The sequence below is a fragment of the Dasypus novemcinctus genome, chromosome 2 (assembly GCF_030445035.2).
Source record: "Dasypus novemcinctus isolate mDasNov1 chromosome 2, mDasNov1.1.hap2, whole genome shotgun sequence".
NCBI lineage: Eukaryota > Metazoa > Chordata > Mammalia > Cingulata > Dasypodidae > Dasypus > Dasypus novemcinctus.
In genome coordinates, this window is record NC_080674.1 from 183,531,437 (window position 1) to 183,545,843 (window position 14,407).

Sequence of the window (14,407 nt, forward strand, 5' to 3'; positions counted from 1 at the left end):
CTCCACCCTGTCTTTTGCCATGCCTTTTATCTCTGAGTCCCCAACCACCAAGGGGCAGGGGCTCAACGTCCTAATGGCGTGACCCAGTCAAAGCCCTAATCATAACTCAAACACGCCAGGTACAGACCAGATTATAAACATAATCCATTATCTATTTTTTGAATTGATATCAAACTGCTACAGGGTCCTCTTCCAAGCTAACATGGCTGTGGCAGAATTCAGTTTTTGTGGTTGTAGGACTGAGATCCCTCTTTCCTTGCTCGCTGCCAGCCAGGGGTGGCTCTCAGCAATTAGAGGCCACCTGCTTTTGCCATGTGGCCCCTTCATCGTCAAAGCCAGCAACAGAGATTCTCCTTCATGTCGAATCCTCTCATCCTGAAGCAGCCTTGGTCCAGTAAGGAGATAGAAACTATACAGTAGGTTAAACGGGAAGTTTAATCTAAAGAATTATTATTAGCTATGATAGAGGACTAACTGTTAGTATAAGAAAACCCAATATGGTATTCTTGGGCTGAGGGAGAGTATCTCAAGTGACAAACCTGAAGGAGTTCAGACCTTGTTGGTAAAAGTGTGGTTCAGTCCACCAGATAGCAGAGAAGTTCACTGGTTTGGGCAGGCCCAAGTTGGGTCTGGAGTACAGGCAGGGGAGCAGGTGATCAGAGGCAGAGGCATGTACTTGGGAGTCTTGGGGCCGTTGTGAGCAGGAGGCCTTGAGAACGTGCAGGGGCTCTAGTTTCCATGTTGAGAGGCTGTAAGTAGGTTATCTCCAGGCCAAGGTTGCAAGATCTCAAAGGGAGTAGGTTCTGAACCCATGGCTGGGCAGGCTGCACTTGATGTTCTCACACCCGCTCCACCCATCTCCTGCCACGCTTGCCCTCCTCTCTGTGCCCTGAACTGAGAAAGCAGAACATCATGTTTACTTTAAGGAGAACTAGTTCAAGGAATTATCTTTATCGCAGAGCATATATTGAAGGTGCATTCCAAGCTGAGAGGCAAGAAATTCATAACTGACATGGGTGATTCAAATGCCGTTTTCAGAGAGAGTCAGTCCCTTTTAAGAGTGCACCGGAATAGGTCAGATCCAGTCAGGATAACCTCCCTTTCTTATATTCAGCTGTCTTTATAACATAATCTAATCACGGGAGTTTCCAGCCTGTCATACTTACATCCTCGGGTTTATGCAGGGCATGTACACCGGGGGTGGGAATCTTGGGGGGACATCTTAGTATTCTGCCTACCACAGTGGGGGGGCAGGGAGCAGGAAGGAGGTAGAGAGGAGAATGACTCAGTGCCACATGAGAAACTCCTTTTTTTTTTTTTTTTTAAGATTTATTTCTCCCTCCTTCCCCCCCGCAAGTGTGTTCTATGTCCGCTGGCTGACAGGGATGCATCGCTGACAGCGGCACTGTCAGCGGCACTAGGAATCTGTGTCTCTTCTGTTGTTGCATCATCTTGCTGCATCAGGTCTCTATGTGTGTGCGGTGCCACTCCTGCACTTTCTTTTGTGCTGGGCAGCTTTCCCCACGGGGGGTGCACTCTCCGCGCGTGGGGCTCCCCTACGCAGGGGCGTGGCAGGGCACTTCCTGCGTACATCAGCACTGCGCATGGGCCAGCTCCACACGGGTCGAGGCGGCCCGGGGTTTGAACGGCGGACTTCCCATGTGATAGGCAAACACTCTAACCGTTGAGCCAAGTCTGCTTCCCAGAAACTCCTTTGTAAAGTAAATAGGTTGTGTTTCATCCTGTAGTTTGAATACATTTTTAGCTGTCTCATAGAGATAGAGAAGGAATAACTAGTCACTGCGTTAATATTTGGTACAGCTGAAATTAAAATCCAAATCCCATATTTTCTAGTAGTGTCTTTTTTTTCTCTCTCCCCTCTTCTCCCCATTGTCTGCTCTCTGTGTCCACTCGCTGCGTGTTCCTCTGTGACCGCTTCTGTCCTTATCAGTGACACCAGGAATCTGTGTTTCTTTTTGTTGTGTCATCTTGTTGTGTCAGCTCTCCGTGTGTGCAGTGCCATTCATGGGTAGGCTACACTTTTTTTTTTCTTTTGCACTGGGCGGCAAGAAACATGGATTTGATATCGGGTCCCTTCGAGCTCTGCAATTCTTGAACTGCCCATGTTGTTTGAATAACTTCAGACATTTAGTTATTAGGCTAGAGTTCAGGTTGTAGAGACTTGGGGAACAGTTTGGACAAATAGGAAGGGTACATTTAGTTCCCTTTTCTTGTACTCATGAAGTAATAGATTCATTGGAATAAGATACTTCCTCCACCCACTTCCATCAATTCAGAGTGGATTTTTTTTCTCTTTTCAGTTTTCCACTGTGTTTATCAGCTTTAAAGGGAAATTTTAAGGGCAGGCATAGAACTCAACTAGTTAGAGAGGAAAATTCCTCCATGAAATTTCAAACGAACTTGCCTGGACTGTTTCCTAAGGAATTTTTTTGAACCACGGTTTCTTGGATTTTTTTTTTAAGTGAAGTGTTTTGCTTGATTTGAAACATTAATAATAGCATGTAAAATTAAACTCAGAAAAGTCTCTGCATACTGACTTGAGCAAGCAAAGTGGACTGACTTCTTGCTTCTGCACGTTTACTCTTTAGTTCAAGCACTGAAAGCTTGTGAAGGACTTAATAATCTATAGAAGGAATCTTGTTTATTTTCTTAACTCTGAAACATTTTAGATTTAGCTAAATGAAAGCCTTCTGAAATGTTCTCACTTAAAATATTTCAGAAGGTAATTTTTTGTAGTGGGAATATTAGAGCTAGATCTCCCAGGTGATTGTAATGTGCAGCTAGGGTTGGGAACTATGGCTATACAACAACGTATTGAGTGCTGGGAGATGGTGTTCTAGTTCTATAATACACATTTTTGGTGAAGAAAGGAGACTTGGGACTAGCTTAGGTTCTAGCATACTTTTTATTTAGTATTTCTAAATATAGTATTTATTTTTATTTAGTATTTCTAAGCATTGGCCAGCATCTCAGTCTCTTAAGAGAAAATGTGGGTGACTGTTTTGCAGTCAGCTTTTATTACCTGCTGGAGTTGGGGAAATCCTGGGTTTGTGTGGAATTTTCCATGACTTAGCTCTGCACCATTAGTCTTCACTGCGGTCACGTAGCTTTTCAGTGTATCTGCCTGTGCTGTTCTCTTTCCTTTTTATAGAGTCAAGTAGAAGTAAAATCTCGAATACAAGTTTTGGTATTTTATATGTATTTAATGCCTTAGTTCTAAGAACAAATCAGAAAATCTCATCTGAATTAACGTTTTGTTGATAAAATGAGTTAGCTTCAGGTATCTATTTTGGCCTGATTTCCTCAGGTTCATGTTTCCTGTCACAAAACCATTGGGGGCTGGGGGTAGAGTTAGGTACCTTGTTTTTGTAGGCGCAAGTTTCTGATGTGGTGCTGGCTCATGCTTGCTGATCCTCCCATAATCTGTTCATTGGTAATCAGAATCATCTTTTTAATCCTTTGATTGTAAGAGTTGTTTTAAAAATAACAGCAAACAGAAGGAAAGAAATTCAACCAGATAACTGCCTGATTAGGTCTGGGTAGTTCCTCTCTTATAGGGGGGGAATTTAAAGTTCTAAAATTTTAGACTATGCTAGTTTTCTGTTTTCTTATCATTGGAAAGCAATTCTCTGTATCCCATGCAGAGAGTATAGCTGTGTCAGATTATTTTACTAAAATTTTTTCTCCCAGATCATACATGGATGTTTGACTGTTAAACCCCTCCACTCCCCGTGGTGGGGGGTGGGGGAGTGGGGGGCCAGGGAGGGAAGAGGGAGAGAGAAATATTCTCATCAATCCATATATTTTGAAGAGAACCTAAAAGCAGTCTGTATTTTGTTTCATTCAGGTCTCTGCCAAAAGGTTAGCTCCTTGGAGAGGCCTGCCTTGACCACCCCATCAAAGTAATCGTTCTCCCACCCTTACTACTATTCTCTAACCCTTCACCCTGCTTTATTTTTCTTCATAGTACTTTTCATTATCTGCTATTTCATCTTTTTGTCCCTAGAGCCTGGAACCTAGTAGGTGCTCATTAAATATTTGTTTAATAGGTAAAACTTGGATTGGTTTGAATGGCCAGACATTTACATACTATATTTCTTTTCGTTCTTTTCCTTTAGTTCATTTTTAGCTCAGTGAGTCTCAAGCTTCAGTAGGCATATGAATGACCGTATCTGGTATAAGAGTCTCTATTCAGAACTTGGTGAGCAACATAAGAAAATGTTAAAGATAATTTTGACTGTGTGCTACTTTTTTTTTTGTGTGTGTGTGTGTGCTACTTTTACCCCTAGCCCTGGGGTAGTAGGATGTGACACCCTTGCACTTCCTCCATCATTAGTCCATAACACAGAGAAATAGCTTGTTACATAGATTCTGAAGTCAGCAGGGAAAGTTAAATGCTCATTTGGTTCATCTCCACTGGGCCGCAGAAGATGTGTTACATATTTTAGTAGTGATGGTGATTAGAGAAGGGGAACTCAAGTTTTATAATGTATTGGAAGATGATAAGCTAAGACTTAACCTTGGCTATACCAGTAAAGCCAGGTGTGCCATATAGGTTGTGGGCCTTAGCATTTAGAGAAGGATGTAATAATACTTATTTTTCCTATCTTGGGAGTCATGAAGATGATAAATTGAAATGAGCTAAAAAATACTTTGAGGTAAAAACATAATGTGAATTCAAGATGTCTTGGATACTTGAAAAGGGGATTAAGATAATGAGGGAAAAGACAGCTGGGAGGAAGCATCACTGCTCTGTCGATATGTTTCAAAATGAAGGTGGGGTGTGTGCTGTGAAATGTGTTGTTATAAGATATGCTCCCATTAGGAACATTAAGTGCACTGAAGGTTTGGTCTGAACAGAATAGATGTGACTTTTAAGTTTTACTGAAGTGCTTTTTCATCCTGATTTAAAATGGTCATGTTCCAACATGATTACATAGGTTTTTGTTTGTTTTTTGAGTTTTAGTCCTTCTTTTGACTTTTGGTAACACATTGCATTATGTATCATCTTAGACTTTGGAAAGCAGTTTCACACATACATATTATTTGACTTTTTAAATTTGATTCCCCAGTTTACACACCAACCACCACTGGGGAAATACTAGAAATAAATGGTCAGGAAAATACCTGTCCTAAAGCATAGAATATGTCACTCAGTGGTAACCTTTAAATTGTTACCTAATGCTTGGAATGTCCCTAGAAGCAGGTCAAAACACAAGTTTATCCCACTGGGTTTGTTATAATATTTAATTTTCTAATTAAGTTCTTATTAGGTCCACATAACACAGGAGGGCAAAGATACCAATTCAGTAGTTTGGGGAGATAATATATAGCATATAATAGATAGAACACTGAATTTAATTAAAAACTGGGGTTAAATGTTGTCTCTATTTGCTATATGATCTTAGGGGAATTCTGTAAACTCTTGTTCACCACCATTTTTTTTTTATCATTGTTTCTCCCTCCATCATTCTTTTAGTTGGCTGATTGCAATTCTGGCCCAACTCAACCCTCTGTTTGGACCACAGTTGAAAAATGAAACCATCTGGTATCTCAAGCATCATTGGCCTTGAGGAAGAAGACGTGGTCTGCAGTGCTCAAGTCATTGAGGTGATGATGATCTTGACCTTTCGCATCAGTGTTGGCAATCAGCTAGAGTTTGCTTTGACTTTTTCTCAGAATTGTGCAGACTTTCTGATATGTGGTAAGGGGCAGGCTGCTGAAAGCAAACATGATCTGAAGAGCAGAAATACATCAGGAACTTGGGCCACTCACCTTATCAGAGAATGACCCATGAGATTCTTTTAAACATTGCTCTTACTCTGCCATTTAAAATTTGATTTACACAGTTGTTTGTATGCAGTCAAACACAGATCCAAAAAGCCACTATTTATATTTGACTTTGGGAGACCCAACAAATTTAAGATATGGCTGGCAGATTTGAAATTAAGAGTTTCTGAGTGCTTTGGATAGAGAGAGACAGGTGCTTTTTGAAAATTGGTCTTAAAATTGTAGCTTTCATTTGGTTCTGAGAGTCAGAGAGGTAAGTGGTATAGTGGAAAGATTTAGCCACTGGATGAGTCAGGAAACCTGTCTTTGAATTTGTTCCTCTAGCTCTATTATTTTGTTAAATGGAATTTAGCATTAAATGCTTGACTAGATTTAGGTTCTACATTTTTGACAATGGTACTTCTCAGGTGGAGCTGTGAGTTTTGTAATGCCTCACATCAGGAAGCATGGGATATCTGACCTATTTTTAGTGATGCTAAAACTATTGGTGGGTTCAGCCTGACCCTTCCTGTTATAAAGTTCCCTGTCAAAATGATCATAGCCTGAATTAATCATTACAGTAGAAGTTGCAAAATAGTGATTTCTTTTTTTTTTTAATTGCACGTGGGCCAGCTCACCACACAGGCCAGGAGGCCCTGGGTTTGAACCCTGGATCTCCTATGTGGTAGGTGGATACTCTATCAGTTGAGCCAAATCTGCTTCCTAAAATAGTGATTTTCTAGTTCCATGATTACTTCCACATATGATTAGCTGAAATACTTCTAAAAAGATGCACTTTCCCTCATCAGTTAGGCCTATTTAGTAACCTTGAAATATAGCTCATACATGAAAAGCAGGACACATATTTAATTCTTTCCTTTTAATTTTCAGAGTCATATTGATGCCCTAGTTACTTCCAGGGTATCCAGTGAACTTTTCTTTTTAATTTTAATCAATTGCATTTATTATTATTTTTTATATTTGATTGTTCTATCTTTAATCTATGGGAGTATGTTCAGACTGGCTCCTGTGTCCTTTTGACGAACCCCATTAATTTTAGTTTTTCTTTCTGGCAACATCAAGATACCCAGGCTCCTTTGTGTGTTTCCTGTCCCACTCTTGTAATCAGCTCTTCCTTGGCTTGCCTTCTAAATTTCTTGCCAAATGGAACCCTGGTCCAAGTCAGACCCTGTTTCCTGTCAGTGGGGATGGGATTTAAAAACCAAGATCTGGTTTCTAGGTGTGTCTATTGCTGCTGGGTGTCATTGCTTCTAAGCCTTTTCAGTGGATAGAGCTAGTAATTACGTGTTTTCAAAAAGAAAAAAGAAAAACAACTTGAGTTCATATTAGTAGTTCTAATTCAGATTTAATACAATCTGTTGTTGGTTTTTGTTTTTTTTTTAAGGCAGTATGGCGGATCAAGGACTTTGTATATGGGAAATAGGTGCTCAGATACTGAGCTACATCCACTCCCCAGTACTACAGGGTTTTTACTTCACTTCTTTGGTTTTATACTTGAATCTCTTTCACAAATGCTGTAAATCTTGGTTCCTAACTGTAATTTATTATTTACTCTGCATTTATTTTATCAATTAGCCTACAACATATATAATAGTTAAAAAATAACATCGACATCACTAACTGTACATTTATTGAATGCAGTATAAGATTCTTTGCAGTTTTATTTGTCTCCAGAGCAAATTGAAAAATGCTGTTTTCGAAAGTCACTTGAACTAATTATTTCCTCTGGGAGTTATGTCACCACTTTGATATTCAGTCATCTTGTTTCAGTTTGTGCTCTAATTTATAATAGTCTTTTCTTTTTTATTTGTTATTTTTGAATACATAAAACTTATTGCAAAGTCAAAAGTATAAACAAGATATATTCAGAAAAATCTATTCTTTCAGTGTTTCTTTTTACATATATTAGCAAATAACATATATCCTCCCTCCATACACAAGCACACAGGTGTTACAGAAAAGATAACACAGTATATATACTATTCTGTACTTGACTTTTTCACTGAACAATATACCCTAGAGGTTCTTCATGTCAGCTTAAAGAGAGAGATCTTCCTCATTTCTTTTTACAGCCTTTGATTTCCTTTTCGATTGTTTCCAGTCTCTTGCTAATAGACACAGTGCTGTCTGTACATAAAGACATTTTGTATTTTTGCCAGTGTTGTTTGGGGTAGATTACTTGGAAATGGAATTTCTGGGTTAAAGGCATATGCAACTTTTCCAGATACTGCTACATTCCCTTCCACAGAGATTATACCATTTTTGTATCCCCCCATCAGTGTATGAAAGGGCTCATTCCCTCACAGCATGGTATTTTGCTAGCCTGATAGTTAAGTATCAGCTCTCCCACCCCCACCCTTAGAGTTATGTCTTTGCCTAAATACATTTTGATTTCCCTTTTGAATAGGCTTTTATCTAACTCATAAGACATGCATTTTTTTTCTTTAATCTTTTTCAACAAGTTCAATTTTTTACTCTTTCAACTCTAGTGAATGTTAAGTAAGGATGTTTTGGGGGTTGTTTTTTTTTAAAGATTTTATTTATTTATTTCTCCCCACCCCCACATTGTTTGCACTTGCTGTTTCTGTCTTCCTTGTTTCTTTAGGAGGCCCTGGGAACCAAACCTGGGACCTCTGATGAGGGAGGGAGGCACACAATCACCTGAGCCACTTCCACCCCCTGCCTTGTTATGTACTACATGTTTTTTTTTTCTTCCCCATGTCTCTTGTTCCATCATCTTGTTGCACCAGCTCACCACACCTGCCCATTGCACCAGCTTGCTGTCTTCTTTAGGAGGCACCAGGAACCTCTGTTCCCTGCTTTGTTGTGTCTCTCATTATGGTTTTTCTTCCTGTGTCTCTTGTTGCATCAGCTTGCTACACCTGTGCATTGCACCAACTTGCCGTCTTCTTTAAGAGGCACTGGGAACCGAACCATGGCCCTTCCATGTGGCAGGTGGGAGCTCAGTGGCCTGAGCCATATCTGCTTCCCAAGTAAGGATGTTGATTGGAGTTTAAAGCTGAGAATTTCAGTCCTCAGAGTTAGATCTAGTTCCAACATTACCTTCACTTAACTTCAGTGGGATGAAAAAGGGGTGCAGAAGCCAGATTTGCGCCTATTTTCACCTAGTTAAAGAAGAAGCCCTTTTGAATACTTACAGGGTAGTTTGAAAATCCAAAACCCCAGCAAGTTTTTAATTTTGCACATGATTTCTTTAAGGGCCAGATTTGGAAAGTAAAGGTGTAAGTCAGACATGGTACTCAGCAGAGAAAAATGAGGAACAATCATGAAAGCTTTAGAATAGTTTTATATAGCTGAAAGTGAATTGCTCTGAACAGCATTCTGTTTCCTAGCTGATCTTTGATTACTTTAATCAGTTTAATTGTGATTAATTGTAATTGAAGAACTAACTACAGGTATAGATGATAGGCTGAATATAGCACATTATAGTTATTGGCTGGTAACCTTGCCTAGTAGTCTAAGAACACTGTTCACTACTTTAAGTGTGACTTAAGATGGATATGGAACTGTTACATCGAGCTGTTTTTGTCTATATCTCATTTTCTTACAGTTTTTGGGGCTGTGATGATAGAATGGGATCCCCTTGGAGTGGATTTGGCTGCAGGCCCAGTGTCCTGTAAGATAGTTGGTTTACCACACCACTGTACTATGATAGATGAGCTTATTTGGTTTACAGCAGTCCTAAAGAGCATAAATTTGATTTTATTATCAGATCTGGGACAGGAGAGGAATACAGGGTGTTGGTATTACAGGGCATTGGTATTAGGCCTCCCTGTGGGAGTTCCTTTTTAAGGCATTCCAAAAATATTTAGTGCCCATAATGAACCTCTTACTGAATGGGGATTTCAGAGAAGGCCGTGGCTTAGAAGGGGTTTGCATTCTGTTGAGAGGGCGTAATTAAGCCATACTTGAGAAAAGCTAAACAGTGCAAGGCATGTTTTGGTTAAAAAGTCTATCTTTACCTCTGACATCTCTTCACACAGCTCTTGCTGGTTGTTCTGCTACTTGAAACTCTGTCACATCTCCATTTCAGTTCCTCTTACCAGTTTTTCCTGTCAGTTAGGGTCAGAACTTATCTGGTCACTTCTTTGCCCTCTTCCTCAAACCTAGTTGACACTTCTAAATCTCTGTGTCTGCCTTTCCTTTCCGGAATAGAAATCCTGGGCATTCCTTGATTTATAGCAGCATAACTTCAATTTCAAATTCAATTTCTGCCTCTGGGTTCACATGGCCATTTCCTCTGTCTTTCTGTGTCCTCTCCACTCATACTGGATTACGGACCTACCATATTCCAGTATGACCTCATCTGAATTTAACTGATTCTGTCTTCAACCATCCTAAATCTAAACAACATCATATTTTGAGATTACAGATTAGAACACAATTCAACCCATAACAAGTACCCTAATTTCTGACTCGGATTTTTGCAGCTCTGAATTGTTACAGTGGCTCCTGGGCTAGTCTGCTGCCTCTAGTGTCATCATATCTACAAAACACCATCCTGTTTATCTTCCTGATTTAGCACTTCCTGAAACATCACCACTCTCCCAGGAAACCTTCAGTAGTTTTGTATGGGCTATAGCAAGTTTTCTTAACTTGCAGTCCCCAGTTTCAGTGGTCACGTGCCCCTTGAAATGCTACATAAAATTTTTTTAAGCACACAGCTTTTTCCAGGGTCACCAAAGTTCCCATGAGCCACAAAAGATAACGAGCCAATCTATAGGCTATGTCCAACTTTTTCACGTTGTGGTTAAGGTCAAGGCTTTGCCGTTCTACCCTCAAACCACCATTGGCAGCTTGCCTTCTCACTGTTTTTCTCCATGGCTGTTGGTTCCACATCTACTGTTTTCATGTTCTTGACCTAATTAATTTACTTGGTGTTTCCTGCCTCTCATTGCCCTACCATCTTCATTAATTTAGTAAGCAGATTAGTAAACACATATTCTATGAATATTTCTTGGTTTAGGTCACTCATTCTCTCTTAATTCTTTCTGATGTTTTCTCTTTCAGTGTCCAGCTTGCACTTCTTTTCCTGGCCACTTTGTTTCAAAGTGATTTCTTCCATCCCTAAATGTATTTTTAGATTTAGCTCTTCAGTTTTTGCCATTCATTTGGTGCATTGCCTGAATTGTTAACTTCATATACCTTTTGTTTGCTTAACTACATCTTGTGGTTTATTCCTTACTATAAATCCCTTATACGTAGAAGTAAAGAAGGAATTCTTTTGTGAATTTAACTGAAATGGGGAAAAAAAGGATACAAATGAAACCTAATTAACATATCATTTGATTAAGAAATATATTCACTCAGCCTTTCCTGAACAGGTTTCCTGATTCTGGTCTTAATATTTTTATGTTTTCTTCACTGTCAGTTGTATTTCAGCAATAGCCTTAGTGAGTCCCTTATTTGGCAAAATGAAAACATGCTTCCTTAGGTTGAGTTACCACCCCCTAAACAGCGATTTTATATCAGAGACAATTAGAATATATGCTTCCTTAATTTGCTTCAAAATCAAACCACAAGACTCTGTCATTTAGCATAATGCCTGTTCATATTTTAAATTAGTGTCATTGACTTTGAGTGAAAATTATCCTGTGGTATGTGGTTTTTCAAAAGTAAAGATCTATTTTTCCCTTTATGGTTGTTCGTTTGTCAAAAAAAAGGCCTAAAAGACGAAGAAGTCTCATCAGTATGCTGTTAATAGAAAATTAACACACATATCATCTGTATTTATTACTTTGGTATTTTCAAGTAAAAGTCATAATCTGCTGTGTATCAGAGGTTTATGCAGAAGGGCTTTCCTGTCAGCCCAAGGAGGGAAACAAGATGACAATTAGATTACAATAAAAGGTTTTATGAGATTTTCAGACCACAAGAAGCTAGTAGCTCTGGTAATTGACCCTCCTTCGCCTTCTGTGGCTGTTTTCCTAGTACATTGTAAAAATCATCTTCCAATTACATTTTGAAGTGAATTTATTTTGTTTTGCAGTGTCCTGCCTTAGTGGCTCTTTAGCAGTCCCTTAGAGGGAGGTTGGACTGCCCCAGTTTGCACCAGTAAACTCATGGCCATCCATTACTGGGGACTCTGAGACCACAGGTCTGGAAATCCTTTAGCTCTACCACGATGGTAGAAACTGTGTATTCTGGTCATGCCCACTGATTTGGAGAACCTAAAGAGCCCAAAAGATCCCTCATGCTGTCTGACCTTCAGTCCTGCCACAAACTTGGTCTCATCTGAATTTAACTAGCCTCCCCCTACCTAGTACTCACCCTTTAACTAACCTTCTTCACAAATCGTGTGACATAATCAGCTTTCTTCTTATCAGCCAGCCAGCTCAAACCTTGGGTAGAAATTGACTTTCAAAAGAAGTATTCATTTTAATTCTTCTTTCTTCTTTTTTTTTTTTTCAAAAGGAATATTTACGTGGCTTTATATTCTTAAGTAAAACAATATTTAGAAGTTCATAAAATAAATTTTATATAAAGGCATTTATCAAGTAAATTCCCCCCCTCACATCCCTCCTCCATCCCCTTTTACCCAGAGGCGACCACTGTTAGCAATTTTATGTATGGAGATAGCAATTTTAAATGTTTGCTAGCTTTGCAACAGTGGTGTTGCAGCTTGAACCTTTTAGAAAAAATAAATTTTCATTTGTCGCTTATACTTGTGGGGCCTGGCTCTAGAGTAAAACTTTCCATACCCTGTTATATGGCAATCTTACTTCCTTGCCATAAGAAGGAAGGAAGAATACAGATTTCTTGAAACCAAAGTAAACTCATTAGATTCCAGTACATCCATTTCAGTCACCTCCACTCTTCGTGATTTCTACAACATAAGCAATTAATTGTGATACTCAGTTTGGTAATATCCTTGGTTGTTGGTCCTCTTGTCACAACCCTGCAAAACCTATGCAAACTTGCGTGTTTATTGAACCCTACTTCAAGTACTGATTGAACATCTACATATATTAACTTATTGGCCTGATTAACTTTTTCTTTTTTTTAAGGAGGCACCAGGGATTAAAGCCAGGCCTTTTACATGGGAAGCAGACAGTCACACAACTGAGCTACACCTCTTCCCCTGATTAACTTTTTTTTTATTTTAATTTTTTTAATTTTTAAAGAAGCTTTAGATTACATAAATGGTACATAGAAAATAAAAGGGATTCCTGTATGCCCTACTCCCTCCCCTTTCCCACACTTTCCCACATTAACAACAATCTTCATTGGTATGATACATATGTTACAATGATGAACTCATATTGAAGCACTGCTTCTAACCATGGACTACAGTTTACATTACAGTTTACACTCTGTTCTGCACAATTTTGTAGGTTATGACAAAATATACAGTGGCCTGTATCTGATTAACATTCTTGATGTTAACTTTTCCCCTCCTGACGAAAGTGTTAAGGTCTGATTACTAGAATGGCTTTGTTTTGCAGGTCATGAAGAGAATTCCTCTAGATGCAAAATCACCTCCAACCCCAGACCACCTTCCTTGATTTGCCCATTTGGGCAGCAGCTGCCTTAAACGTCCATGCCACGTTTGGGTATCTTATTCTAAAATACAGTATTTTTTCCTGTCACCTTTTTTTACACTTTGATGAATGATGTGCCTACTTAACCTAAACTGTGCTGACTCTACAAATTGTGTATGTGGTCTTCTGAGATGAAAGGTGCTATTCTTCTGAGAAGTATGGTACTCTCTTCTTGGAATTTGTGGATTTGAGGACAGCTCCTGCCTTTTCACACCATGAGAATCAATGAAATGTTTAAGACCAGCCCAGAAACTGCTGCAAGACAACCAAGACTCCAGTGGGGTGGCCAATAACGACAGCATGTTCGGAGGGAAGATCTGTCCCCACATGATAGAATTAAACCAAACTGTATTTTCAGGATGAATTTCTTATTTCTGCCATCTCTTGGAATAAATTATTTTTCTGCTTTCTATGGAAATCTGCTTTTGGTGTTTATAAAGTTCATTTTTATAAGCATTTCTACCTCTAGATTATACCTTTAAAAATTTTTTTTAGTCTAAGCACATTGGATGTACAAACATGGCCAAGTAGTTTGAAATGCCTGAAGAGACTGGTGAGTACTTTTCTTAATCATTCTGTAAACATTTTTGAGTGCCTTCTATATCTTAGGCACTGGTGGAAGCAAAGATGTGTAAAAATTGAGATTCTGCAAGTTCAAGAGCTGATAATGCTGAAGAGGTAAGGTGAGGTTTATTTAGAACTGTAACACAAGGTTGTGTAGTGGTGAGCTGGTAGAGGATCCTTCAAGCCACGGGGCCCAGGCAGTGGATAGCGCTAGGGTGGAACCAGTAGTTCATTACTACCATCATGGACTAAAGGAATCTAGAGTGATTAAAAAGCCCAAGAGAGAAATTCAGGAATTTGTGTTTTGGTAACAGGCATCTCAATAATTCACTAATTTGGGGACCTAATTGTTTTTAAGAAATTAAAACGGATCTGAATTTTCACCAGCTCATGGCCTTTTGACAGCCAGCCAAGAATGAATTTCCTGTTTTGCTATTTGTACTTTTCTCTCCCTCCCAAACTGACTGAAC

General features: G+C 39.2%; 1 protein-coding gene across 1 annotated transcript in view; it reads left to right on the forward strand.

Moving 5' to 3' along the window:
• Positions 1–13,785, forward strand: part of ATP6V0E1 (ATPase H+ transporting V0 subunit e1) — a 36,226-nt gene extending 22,441 nt beyond the window's left edge. The window contains exons 3-4 of the mRNA XM_071211056.1: positions 5,501–5,631; positions 13,278–13,785. Coding sequence (XP_071067157.1) covers positions 5,501–5,594 — 94 coding nt within the window. The 3' untranslated portion in view covers positions 5,595–5,631; positions 13,278–13,785. The remainder of the gene's footprint in view (positions 1–5,500; positions 5,632–13,277) is intronic.
• The last annotated feature ends 622 nt before the right edge of the window (positions 13,786–14,407 follow it).